Genomic DNA, 14146 nt, shown 5'->3' with positions numbered 1-14146 from the left:
GTAATGCATATGGTCCTAGACATGTATGGAGACACAGGCAGACAATCTGAATGGTATCCAAAGACACCTGCACCTAGAATTCTGTTTCCTTCTATAAGATTTTTTTTTTCTCCGAAGAGCACATGTTACCACTTTTGGATTTGCAAGATGCCATCTGAATCCCCATGTGTGTGACTCCTTAATAAAGTCAATGGGAAGTTTCCTGGGATGGAAGTGTCAGAAAAAGTCAGTTAATAAACACCTCCTAAAGACCTGGCTCCTCTGGGAGACGGCAGGGGAAAGAACAGATCAGAAAGTTGCCCTCAAGGAACATATTATCTATCAAGGGATTCAACTGTGTGTGGGTGTTCTGACCACTGAGAAATTGGAATATAAACCAGCAAAAACACAGAGACAGGACGTGGGAATTAGTGGTACAGGGGCAGAGGAGAAGCACAAAGCAGAGAGACTGGGAATGCTCCCAGCTTCCTAGAAGCAATATGGTTTAAGAAGCAACCTGTAACTAACATTAGCTATAAATGAAGAGACATCCTTGGCTTGCTGAAAACATTAAACAAACTGGCTTCGGGAGCACTAAGAAACCTGCCCACTTGCTCACAGCTAAGGTTTATTGAGTACTTACTATATGTTAGGTGTCCAGGTGCTTGACAAGTCCGACTCAGCAGAACCTCTCAGTAACCTTCTGAGGGGAGACTCCAACACTATTCTCAGCTTACATAGGAGGAAAATCACACTCAGAAACACCGGTCAACTGACCTGCTTCATATCATATGCCTAGTAATGACAAGGCTGGCTTCGAATTCAGTTTTTGTGAACCGCCCCCCCCCAAGCCCACCTACTTAACCACCTGCTATCCCAGCTCAAATACACTGTTTGTGTTGAATTTAGTATATCAACATTTCATAAAATCAAGAAATAGAAAATATTTGTTGAAGTAGTGAATTTATTTATTTTGATGAAATAAATTCATTATTTTAACACATATGTCTCCAGTGTCTGCTGTGTTCCAGGTACTGAGGTATACCCTTCTAGGTGCTGGGAATACAGCAGAGAGCAAAAGTACAGATATCCCTGCTGGGATGGAGTTTAAAAATCAGATCCCTTCCTCTGACACCTTCAAATAGCATCCCTGGCCCCCAACTCCTCTTTCTTTTTCTGAAGATAAGCTCAGTGAAATTCTCAAAGATTTCATGGGAGCCAATCCCCCTTTTAAGCACTCCTGAGTTGTTGGAGCCATTAAGATAATGAGCCTAAATCTGAGTAAATGATGATTTTGTCTAAGCAAAATCCAGAGACTGCTCGTTACACCTGGTGGAAATTCCCATTGCATTCAGCTCCATCTTAGGCATGCAGAAGTTGTGCAAGGAATCTTAAGGGTGGTTAAATGACAGTGACCTCACCAAGAAAAGTGGAAATCCGGCTCATTTTACACCCAAGGAAACTGAGTCTCAGAGAGAGCAACAAGCCACCATCCCACGGCTGATTTAAAAATAGAGCTCAAACTAGAGTCCAGATCTCATAAAGCAGTCCCAGGCTCATCTACATGTGGACCGAGAGAGAGGGAGGAAAGAAAGGAAGAAGGAAAAAAGGAATTTTTATGTTGACAGAGTTGCTTTCTGAAAAGGAAAGCAGGCTGATTTTAAGCATATTTTTCCGTAAGCCTGCTTTTTTAAAGCGTAAGTAAAAGAGAAATTGTTCTTTAGATGTACTCTCCGCCAGGAATTAGCCCGGTGAAGCTGTATTGTGATGCATCGGGGAGGCGGGGAGTGGGTCTGTATCCAGGTCCCCGCAGAGGAGCCAAGTTGTCTTTTCAGATCCATTTCCTGAGTGGGCAGGCAGCAAGGTGAAATAGTTCACCGCAAACTTTTCAAGAGGTTCAACAAATAACGAAAAAGAGACTTGAAACGTGTCGTATTTTTAACAGCTACGAAAGAGCCCCCTTCTCTCCGAGCTCAGTGACCGGTTGCACCATCGTAATTGAAGAGCAATAAAATTGCGAGCCAAACTGGCAAAGTAAGGCCTGGGCCGATTTGTCAGCTTGCAAGCCTCTTCTGAGAAATTCAAGAGCAAAAAGCTGGTGCTAGCCAAAATGCCTCATCTATCTGTTAAAATTGGGAGGCACGAGGTGGATGAGGCTTTTCATGAGGATGAAATAGGATGAGCAATTTGTGTGTCCCACTGTTATTTTTCCCAAACTCAACGGACCTGGGACTGACCGGAGGGTGGGAAGCGGGCATAATCTGTCCCGTGGATTGGAGAGTGTCCCCTGGACTGCAGGAGTGCCCTCTTGCTGGCACAGAGCTAAAGTTGGAGCAGGTTTAAGACGTGTGCCTTGGGCCAGAGGAGTCTCACACAGACAGTCTGGGAGCAGCAGGCTTCCTCCCCAGCATCACCTTCGTGGCCACCTTTCTTCCTAAACATCCTGTGTCAAAGGAGAAATACTTTGGGCTCCAGCTTAGAGCCCAAACAACCAACAAAAGAAATCCTCGTAGAGAAAGAAAGCACCTAACCTGAATCTGAAAGCACTTTCTTGAAGACAAACCCGAGGCAGTTAACGGAGCAAAGAGATTTCTTTCTAGTATAATTCCCGTACATGTGAGATCCCTTCCAAAAGCTTGTGTTGCATCATCTTAATGGAGCAATTTGGCTATTAAAATACACATTTTTCAACTTGTCTTCTGGAAACCATTGCTTCTGTGTGTCTAGGGCATAAACAACACATCCTGTTCAAACATTGACCACTTGCTTCTTCTATAGAAAATGACTAGAGATTTAAAAACTTGAACAGTGAGGGGTGCCTGGGTGGCTCAGTGGTTTAAATCCTTTGCGTTCGGCTCAGGTCATGATCCCAGGGTCCTGGGATCAAGCCCCGTGTTGGGCTCTCTGCTCGGCAGGGAGCCTGCTTCCTCCTCTCTCTCTGCCTGCCTCTCTGCCTACTTGTGATCTCTGTCTGTCAAATAAATAAGTAAAATATTTAAAAAATAAAAAAATAAAAATAAATAAAAACTTGAACAGTGAGAGAGCAAAAATTTGACATACCAGGGATTTAGGTCTGAAGGATACACAAAACCAATAATGTCACCCTGCTACCAAACCTCAATTTTTCAGTCATACCCTAAGTATGGAAGGGGAGGAAAAACTGCCTGGGATGAAGGCCATGTATAGAAATATATCCAAACACCCTCTCAAGTCAGAAATTGATTTTCTTCCTGTCCAGACAGCATCGCTGATCCCTGGCAGATCCCAGTATTCTGGTAGAATACTGCATGCGAGAGGAAGAATTAACTCTGGCTTAATTTGATATAGATTCTTTTTCTTTGCAGTCTGCATATCAGGAGAGTGAGTAAATATGAGGTGGAGTGAGCTGATTCCCTTAATACTTAGGATCTTCATTCCTACCTCTTTGGGATTTGCTTGGTCTCCCTTGAGTTGAATTCTGAGTTACTTTGCCTACTGAGTATAGAGTATTTTAGTTACACATATTGAGATTAATTAGTTAGCCCTTAGGAGGGTTTGCTTGTAGCCTTCACCCTGTAAGAAAAAGTGTGAATACATTGAGACTATTAATTCACAATAAATGGCAGATCATAGCCCTTGCTGAGTAAATATGTTCGTCTATTTCATAAGCTTTGCTAACTGTAAGCATACTATAAGGCAATGACCTTGGCTATCACAAACTAAATTCCCATTTAACTTATTCTCCAGGTTTCAAGGAAAATCTTTTGTTATTATTATTTTTTTTTAATTTTGGAGGGTGGGGACCCAAATCTTTTGTGAAACCAAATTGGCAACGGGGATGGGGAAGGGGAGGATACAAATATTGTCACGTTGCTGAAAATCAGCATACCCCTTTTTCCAGCTAATCCCAATAATTGTAGAGAAATTGCTCTAGACATAACCACTGGAATGGCAGAATCTATTAAAAAAAAGATTTAAAAAAAGATAAATAGGCTTTTATAAGCAAAGATCCGATCTGCTTTCAGTGTTTAGTGAAATGCAGGCGAAGTTTCGGTCGTGTGCTTAGTTTTTAAAGAACAACATAAATGCACTGGAGTTGTGATCATTTGATAAACATGTTGATGCCAATATATTTTTGCCTAAATGCAATAAACTCACCAGTGAGTGATGCAAGTTGACAATGGGAGGTAAAAAGTGTATCTTGCGGATGTTGGTGGGAGGAAACAGGGTGGTAGAGGGGAGAGCTAACGTTCATAATGCCTAGTGAATTCCTGTGTATTTGAAATGTCAAAGAAAATGTGATGTGTTTCTCTAAATTGTGTCTCTCTCTACATGTATAAATGAACAGACGCAGATAGAGCTCAAAAACATGGCATGGATGAATTTATCTCTTCCAACCCCTGTAACTTTGACCACGCTTCCCTCTTTGAGATGGTGCAACGCCTTACTTTGGATCACAGACTTAATGATTCCTATTCTTGCCTGGCAAGTATATTCTTTAGTCTACAGCAATTTAAACCTGATAACTTTTTTTTTAAATAAAATATTTCTCTACCTTTCTATCAGAAGCTCTTTTTCTCCATTACAGAGCCCCTTTAACAATTATAAATGTGTTCTTGATTTCCTGGGTGGAGATAGTTTTACTTACCAAAGAAAGAAGACAGAGCGGGAGGAAGTTATCAGTAGAGACAGATCCAATTCCCCAGCCTCCCTAGCTAAGCTTCCCCCTTTTCAGCTGCTACATGAGAAATATTCCCAAGAGGGTAATCGAGTTTGGCACCTGCTTATGGAAAACTTGTAAAAATTGCCTTGGTTTCTTAGACTTTAAGATTCCCCCCTCCCTCCCCTCCACAGATGATAAGACCCCCGTGCTTCTTTCTCAGAAATGAATGTGTTCTTTTTGTTTATTTTTCAAAAATTAAAATGATTTGTAAATAAACTTCACTTAGCTTTTCATAAGCTAAACTGGTTTGGGTTTGTTTGTTTGTTTGTTTGGATAGCTTCTATTTTTTCGTAGTATTCCAAGCATTTTTCACCCTTTGGGAGAATTTTTTATGGTGCTTTAGACATTTGGAAGTCCAGCTCTCCAACAAGAATATCAGCATTTCTTGAAATCCTGTTCTAAGCCTAGATTTAAATAACTTAAATTCAAGGGACAACTATTATGTCTTTTTAAAAATTCTGTCTTTATTGGATTCCTGATGATACATTTTGGGCTTTCTGCTAATCAAATTCAGAAGCCTACAAGAGACCCCATTTATATCCTCTACAAATCGTAAATTGTTACTTCATTTCTTAAAGGTAAATGATATTAATCCCACTTTATAGATGGGAATGGTGAGGGGAAATAATGAAATGACTTTACACAGAGGAAAAGCCTCAGCCCTGACTCTAAAGATTAAGGTTAATATATCTATATTTTGTCAATATTATGCAATTTACCAAGGTTAACATATTATTGACATTTATGTAAATATAATGAAAATCTGTTTCTTTTCTAAATGACATGGCTATTTCCTACATCTATTCTTACTATTTTTTATTTTAAATTCTGTTTTTTTTCCTGTAACCAGAAGCCAAACAATTAAAAATAGTAGATAAAATAGTCTTAAATACAGAAACGGGATATACGGAATAATTTATTAATCTGCGTCTCATAAAACATTCATTGATGATCTCGGGTTTAGAATCACTTCATCAGAAGAGTCTGAACTTTGCCAAATTGGAAAGGAACACTTCACTTTGACTTTAAAAAAAAAAAAAAAGCTTACCTTGCATTGCAAGGCAATTTTTCTTAAATGTGTTTCTTATGATTATGTGATTATTCATGTAATTATAAATTGTATTCATGAAAGTTGTAAGAATATGCCGCTGAGCTTAATTCCTATTCTCTTGAGGAATTTGTTTTAAATATATTATTTTCAAGACTTTTTTCACATCATTTTAAAAACAATTTTCTTTTTCACTAAGAAATTCAGTCACTAAGGAGAGTTAGCATAAAAAATTAAACCAGAAGTGAAATGTTGAAACTTGCCTCCTATTAATCATGTATAGGCTTAAAAAGATGCTCCAAAATCCAAACTTAATTACAAATGCCATAAAATAGTTTCCTTCTGCTTTTGTCTACCTGTAATCTATTAATCATATACCAAAATTTCAGAAAATAACAGCAATTTAAAGGACCTTATCTTCTGCCTCTATATATTTCATTTTCTCATTATTACAATCTTTTTTTTTTTTTTCAGTTAGTTTTGGAGACCGACCAGCAGGGATACATAAATTTTTCTGTGTCTTCGACTGAGTTCCTAATTGATATTTCTTCAACTCTTTTCAAAGCAGCTATTTTGGCATCTACAAAAGACTTGGTGTCATCTGAGTCGTAGAAAATATATTTTAATCTTTCACAGCAGTGTTGTTTCTAAGATTTAGCATTTGGGGTAGCAGATGGAGTGGCAAAGAAGTTGCCTATAGGGGCAGCCCACTGCCTCGACTACTCTCCCGCCCTCTGCAGTAACTTATAATTTGAAATAGGAAAGATGCCGTCTTTCGTTGGATGCATTGCTGAGCTGCATGTTGTCAATCGAAGAGTCCCCAGATTACTAATACAAGATCAGAGTACTGCAGAGGCCTCTCTCTCTGTGCTTCTGTGGCCTGTATCTGCCCTCCCCCCAACTCACACGCGCCATCACTTTCTCCTTTTGCCTTTTCTTTCCCAAGATGGAGTGATATTCACAAGACTCAGAGAGGACCCTCAAAATAAAATTAAATTTATATTTTAAACAATTCTAAATTCCCAGCTTACAAAGTACCAACCTAAATCGGTTTACAGGTTGCCCTCCCCCCGCCACCACCCCCATCACTATCCAGAAGTTCACTTGATGCCACTTCGCTTTTACGAAAAGACCTATATTAGTACTTGTTTTCAATAACCAAAAGAGATCTGAAGAGGATTTTCACTTTTATGGAATGGTGATTGCTTCTTCACTTGACACCATTTTGGCTTATGAAAGGTTTTGTAAGAATACTCCATTTTCAGATAGTGAAGGAAACCTGTACCTTTTTGCCTCTGAAAGGTACCAAAACCAAAAGAAGTGATTTGATTTCTGGCTTGGCTGATGGGTGACCTTGAGTGGCAAGCCACTTGGCCTTTCTGAGCTTCTGGTTTTTTGAGTGCATCATGGAGGCAGTGATTTCTATGCTATCATGCTTCCCAATCTGCTCTGAATCAGAGATCCCATCAAGGTTCTCTTTTATAGCAGAGTTTCATCTGATCATACAGCAAGCAAATAAACAATAAGAAAACAAATAATTGCCAGGGGGTGGGGGGGATCAAACAAGATGCTAAGCCAGGGCACCAGAAGCACCTCTGAGTTTACCTGAATCATGTCTGGTTCACAATTTGAAAACTTAGTCTCGTTGCTCCCTTTGCAAAGTTGTGTCATGATCCTCATTTTTAAATTTAAAAAGGATTTCCTTTCAAAGTGAAAGAATTAATGAAGTCCTGGCATTTATGTAGACCAATCCTAATATTTCTTAATGCTTCAGAGTAGGAAAAACAGAAGACTTTGAGTAAGCCCATGCTGCTTGTGTTTTGTATTATTTGTGAGTCACTTAGCAGCCCTGCTCTCTAGTTTCCTTATCTAGAGGGAGATAAACCTACCCTGCTCACCTCAGGAGATTGCTATGGGGCTCAAGTGGAGTTCTTTGTATAAAGCATGATACCAACCTAAGACCTCATGTTATTATTTCCTCTTATCAGTAACCAAGATTTCACCCTGTCCCCACACCAATGCTCTTGGAAGGTATATGGTTCAGTGTTAGAGCAGCAGGTGAGATTCTGTTTCTGGAATCAAGCTCTCTGATTTGCAGACTCCAGCACATACAAGCTCTGGGATCCTAGGGAAATCCTAGGGAAATTCCATGCCCTTCCTCAAATTGATTTTCCCCACCCATCCAACAGGATAACAGGACCTACCTCTCAGGGCTGGTACAATAACAAGCAGCCAGCACACACAAGGGGGTTAGCACAGTGGCTGGCACTTAGAATAAATCAAAAGGTATTGGCTCTGGTAATTTTTGAACCCCTTTCTCCAGTCACCTCAACTGTAAGCAGCTCCAAAAACAAAAACAAAAAAACCCCACCACCAAGAACAAAAACCTGTATTTAAAAGAAAGTCTTTCCTTTATTCCCCAAACAGGGCTGGTTCAGTCCTGGCCAGGTGTTTGTCCTAGATGAGTATTGCGCCCGAAACGGAGTCCGAGGGTGTCACCGACATCTCTGCTACCTCAGAGACTTGCTTGAACGGGCAGAAAATGGCGCCATGATTGACCCCACCCTCCTCCACTACAGCTTTGCCTTCTGTGCATCCCATGTCCACGGGAACAGGTAAGCACTTGTTGAGAGGTATTTCTCCAAATATATATTTAAATATATATATATTATTATATATTATATATTAATAATATATATATATTTTTTTTTTTAAGGCACTGACAGTGGCTTGTGGTTGGTCCTGCTTTTAGAATTATCTCTAACTTTGTGTCCATTCCCATTCCTTCTGTAGCACACACACACACACACAGATGAACACAAAGGTGTTAATTTTTCCTTTCAAGAAATTTAAAAGAAATGGCAAACAGAACTTCTGAAGTGGTCTCTGAAGGTAAAAAAAAAATCTAGGTTTGAATCATGGCTCTTCCATTTACTAGCAGAGATGCTGGATGGTAATGAAACCCTCCATACCACTTCTGTAAAACAGGGTTGATACTATCCTCATCACGTTTTTTAGAGGAGGCAGGTGGGCTCAGCACAAGAACAAGACAAGAGCTTCATAAATTTTTACCTTTGTTCTTCTCCTCATTCCTTCGTTATCTTTCATTCCATAGATATTTAATGATTCCTTACTGAGTGCCAGGCCCTCTGGTACACAGTCAGCATACACGGTGAGCATAAAAGACAGCAAACAAGGACAGGGTTACACAGAGATTGGTGCTCTGATGACAAGAAATAATATTCCATGCTAGCATTTAATAAAGGAAGACAGCTTAGACAGGGTGTTAGGATGGCAGGGAGGGTGTCCCTGAGGAAGAGAGGCTTGGGCTGAGAACTGAAGCATGTGTAGGAGTTGAGTGCTTCCAGGCAAAAGGAGCAGCATGTACAAATGCCCTGCTGAAGGAGGAAGCCAAGCACACTTCCAGAGCTGAAATAAGCTAGGTGAAGCTGGAAGGCAAAGATAATCATAACACTTACAGTTTAACCATGGAGCTGGGAAGAACTTCAGAGATCACAGTGTAACCAACCCCCTCATTTTATAGGTTTTATAGATAAGACTAGAACATCAGTTCTTCTAACTCCATACTAAGTACTCTCTTTCTTTAGACGTTGCCCAGCTCCTGGAGGAAAAGATCCATGTTCTGAATAATGCAAAGCAGCAAATAATTTAGGAACATTACCATTTGGCTCTGAAGACATGGAATAAATTTCCACATTACCACAGCCAGTTTACTATCCCAATGTATGTAGCCTCACATTACTAGGAAGACAAGCCTGAATTACCTCGAGCACCTCAACCCAGGAAAGGCACATCCAGGAAAAACTAGGTCTCTTCAGAAATCCAAAAAAGTTGGTGCTGTGGGGAAATTCACATGTGGGAGGGTCCCGATCTGACTGCATTTATTTTAAATCAGACTGTCAGTTATCTTCATCTTTGCAAGCTAGATGACTGAAATATCTGTAAGATTTGTCCTGTGCCTTTCTTTTCTCTAGCACTGGTAGGTTTTATGAGATGCAACTTCAACATTTAAAAGTAGGTAACAACAGCATTGTAGGTTTGAATATTTAACGGGCAACAAGGTTTTCAACACCTCCCATTGTTACAAGGTTTGCTAGCCAGGCACATGACCTTTTATTTACATAAAAAATATTTATGAAAACTCTGATACCTGGGGAGTATCTGTGTATAACTCTGCTTTTTATAAATATGTACACTTTGATGACTATCTGTTACAGCCTCTTGGACTGAATTCTTTAGAGAGAGAGAGAGAAGTTGCATTATATTCTCTGGGTTGTCACACTGTATTCTACATATGTTACTGAATAAGAAAGTGTTATAAAATAATGAAGTGTTTTTGTAAACTCCCTGGTAAACATCATCATGAATTATGATACACATTGTCTGGATTTCATATTGTAAGACTGCCACTTGATTCACAGTTAGGTTTATACATCTTGTCATGGAAACAGTTTTGGATTTCTTATTTTCTTTTCAGTTCCGATTTTCCTTATGCAAGTTTGCATCTTTTTCTTTCTTCTTCTTCTTCTTCTTTTTTTTTTTTTTTTTTTTTTTTGCTTATTATTTTAGTTTGAATGCATTTGCTTTTGCTGTTTGACGCATCCTTCTTTTTCTTTCTTTTGTTTGTGCATGCGTGCGTGCTCTTGATTCTTCTGTGGCTGGCCGCCCTCTGTGCATGCCCCATGCAACCACCCCCTCTCCAAAGTCAACAAATGCATGTATACCTTAGTGGGCTGCCACCAAATACAGACCCTCAAGGGAGCAAAATTCCCTCCCCATCTGAACCAGAGGCTAAAAAAGATACCAAAAAGGAATCCAAAAAAAGAAAAGATTACAAAGCCCAGGCAAATCCAGAGCCCAAAAGGTAAGACGTTATGTGTGCATTGACTTGTGTTTTACGATGTCTGGGACATTCCCCCCATCTGTGCCATGACTTCTACCCTACCAAGCAGCAAGCTTTGTGTATTTCTGAAGTTTCTGTTCCTTTAAGGTTTTCAAAGGTACACTTTAACAGAAAATCCTAGCAATGGGCAAAATACCATGCATTAGGACTGAATTTGAGTCAGGTGTTTAGTGACTCTTAAATATATTCATATTGAAAAAACTGAGCAATATGTAAACAGAATCATGAATCAGATTGCTTTTTTAATGGCATCTAGTTGAGGGACTGGTACCTTACCAAGTCATTCATAATAAGCAATCCATGCTTTATAATTCTGAATTTATGTTTAAGGAACAAATAGAATGGGTTATCAGAAGCCGGGTCTATACATTTATAGTAGCTCCATCATTTCTAGCAAACCCTTCTCATTTCCGCATTGATTTCATGAAACAAAGCTATCTTTGGATAATGATTTATAATAAAAACATAAAGCCTATCACTAAATGAATGGCTCTTAGTAGAATCGCTTATATAATGAGGTTACCTTGAAGCCAAGCTCTAAAATTCAAGTTCTAAAATTATATTTTTCCTGTTTTGTTTTCTTTGTCCTTCAGGGCTACTCTCATTGTGATTTGATAAAATGGCAAAGTGGTGGCTTTTCCCCCTTTTTAAACTAGATTTGCCGTTATTTCCAGTGTTATCCTTATGTCCTTCTTCACCTTCTCTATCCTTGCCACAAATTAACATTGACATTTTTAAAAAGTTCTTTTTTAATTTTGAAACTGACATTCTGACCCTGACATTGCCAAGTGACACAGAGTTCACAAGCAAGTATGTTTTATGCTTCACTTTGAATTTTGCCAGTGGACTATTTCTAGGTCCTAAAATATATAAGTTTACTTGTAGGCAAACTGAATGAAAATACCAACTTTCACTTCTTAGAGAACGTGGCAGGCTGTCAATTAACATGTCCAGGTCTGCTAGTGAAAGTCAAAGAAAGCCCTGATGCATTGTGGACCTCTGTTTTTGAAACTTTCAGTATATAAGGATGGAGGTGAATTGCAGTTTCTGTTTGTGTTTCCCTATGAGAGTCAGACTGCCAAGAGGGTAGAGAATAGTTATAGGCCCCTAAGCCTCTGGTTGCTGTCCAAGGTGCTGCTCCTGGAGTGATCAGCATTGAAAGTGAAAGTGAACTGCGGCACTTGAACGAGCCTGCCCTGTGCCAGCAAAAACTATCCGAGAGGATCTTGAGTGGTACATTAAGAAGCTTATGTGTGTCCCAGGGTATATGTGTGTATTGCATTTTTTTTTAATGCAGAAGAAGTCGTAATATTAAGTATCAGTTTTGTAGCACTCCACAGTTTATACTCTCATAATTCTATCAGATTTGCTATAACATTTTCAGGTCAGCTATTTTTTACATTCACTTTGCAGAGGATGAAACTGAATGTCTACAAATATAAGTGGGAAACTCATATATTCTGAGTCCAAAGCTCTTCCTCTTTGCACTACATCAGCACTGTGTATAGATTCTAGAAATCTGAGATTTAGAGTCTGTTTTGCATGAATCTGGAATTATATATCGTATTTCTGTGCCTCAGTTTTCTCAACTGCAGGAAGAACACATAGAATCGTAGCATCATGATATCCCGTCAACCTCTAAAATTATCTTCTGTGAGGGGCGCCTGGGTGGCTCAGTGAGTTAAAGCCTCTGCCTTCGACTCAGGTCATGATCCCAGGGTCCTGGGATCAAGCCCCACATTGGGCTGTCTGCTCTGCAGGAAGCCTGCTTCCTCTTCTCTCTCTCCCTCTGCCTGCCTCTCTGCCTACTTGTGATCTCTGTCTGTCAAATAAATAAATAAAATCTTTTTAAAAATAAAATAAAATAAAATTATCTTCTGTGGGTTACAATAACAAATGAAATAAGCCATTGTCATATCCCTTAAATAAAGTTTAATTCAAGTAAGGATAATTGCTGCCACTTAATAAGTGGCTATATGCCAGGCACTGTGTGAATTTCTGTTTAGACTCACTATCTCATTTTATCTGTATTACATCCCCGTGAAGTATTATTAATTCGCTTCATCTAACATCTAAGGAGTTTGAAGTTCAGATAAGTTCAGTCACTTAATCTGTAGCAAACAAGTACCTGATCCTCATTCAAACACAGTGAGTCTGACTTTGGCGCTTGCATTTGTGGATTTTGTAAAATGCCAAATTCAGCCATTTGATAAGAGTTTCAACATTTGCAGGCTAGATACTATAGCAGTCATCTGAACTAATTAAAGTATTTTCCATTTTCATCCTAAAAATGTCCAAAATCAACATGGTTCCCCTGGTAATTCTGGCCTTGTGAAGAGAACCATAGTGTATCTGGAGTTTTAGACCACATAAGACAGAGTGAGTCTCTTTTGAACATTAGTTAATAACCTCTGGGTTTAGGGAAACTATCTTCCTAACCACTTTTACCAGGATGAAGACTATGTGCATTTGGAGGTATTATGGATTCTTTGGCCTAGATTGGGAAGGCAGTCATGACTCATGGAAACTAATTGCCCTTTAACTGAATTTAACTGGACAGTAGAACTCATTCCTAATGTCACCTCACAACCAGCTTTAAATTAGGTAAAATACAGTTTTTACATAATTATTAACTTCTTACCTATTAAAAACTAGCAGAGCCCTGCCCTGTTGCAGCTGAAAATCATAAATGACCACTCAGCTGTCGGTGACTGACTTTCTCCTACATTTTCTGGAAGCCTTACCGCATCTCCGTGTGCCTATGTAAATCCACGGCATATAATCAAAAGTAGACACATGTGGTCAACCAGGAAGATGATTGCTCTTTATAATTCCAGACACTGGAAGATATGGAACCATCCATATATTTTGGGATATTATAGAACAGTGGTTCTTGATTCGGGAGAGGAAGGGGCGATCTTTCCCCCCAAGGGACATTTGACAATGTCTGGAGACATTTTTTATTGTCATCCTGAGGAGGGGAGGACAATAGTGGTACTAATGTCAGCTAGTGGGTAGAGGCCAAGGAAGTTTCTAGATATCCCACAATGCATGGGACACCCCTCCACAAAGTCCAAAAAAACAAACTCCCAGGTGATGGACTGAATTTCTCCTTTTTACTTGCATTTTTTGTTTCTTTTACACAAACTTATTCTGTGTCTGGAGGCAGAAGAGTTGCCACCACTGATTTTCACCTTGTACAGTAGTAGTTCTCACACTGTGGTGTACATAGAAATCACATAGGGAGCTTGTTTAAAAAGAGACTACTAGATCCTAGCCTCAGATAATTTGATTCAGCCAGCCTTAGATGGAGCCAGACATCTGGGCTTTTAATCAGTAATTATATGGCATTAGGTCTTCAGGTCTTGCTTAGTTAAGGCCTTGGTTGTCAAACTTGGCTACACACTAGGATCACTTGGAGAACCTAAGAAATTCTACTGTACTGACCCCACCTGCAGAGGTTCTGATTTAATTAATCTGGGATATGGTCTAA

At 39.4% G+C, this 14146-nt stretch overlaps 1 protein-coding gene across 21 annotated transcripts in view; it reads left to right on the top strand.

The window, feature by feature from the left end:
* CADPS (calcium dependent secretion activator) overlaps positions 1–14146 on the top strand; it is a 468804-nt gene that overhangs the window by 322630 nt on the left and 132028 nt on the right. For all 21 annotated transcript variants that reach the window (XM_059161408.1, XM_059161407.1, XM_059161399.1 and 18 more), the window contains 2 exons: positions 4307–4443; positions 8157–8344. In XM_059161408.1, the coding sequence (XP_059017391.1) occupies positions 4307–4443; positions 8157–8344 (325 nt within the window). The remainder of the gene's footprint in view (positions 1–4306; positions 4444–8156; positions 8345–14146) is intronic.

Source organism: Mustela lutreola, chromosome 2, assembly GCF_030435805.1.
Source record: "Mustela lutreola isolate mMusLut2 chromosome 2, mMusLut2.pri, whole genome shotgun sequence".
NCBI classification, from domain to species: domain Eukaryota; kingdom Metazoa; phylum Chordata; class Mammalia; order Carnivora; family Mustelidae; genus Mustela; species Mustela lutreola.
Note: the sequence above shows the minus strand (reverse complement) of the source record. Positions and strands in the feature narration are given on the sequence as shown.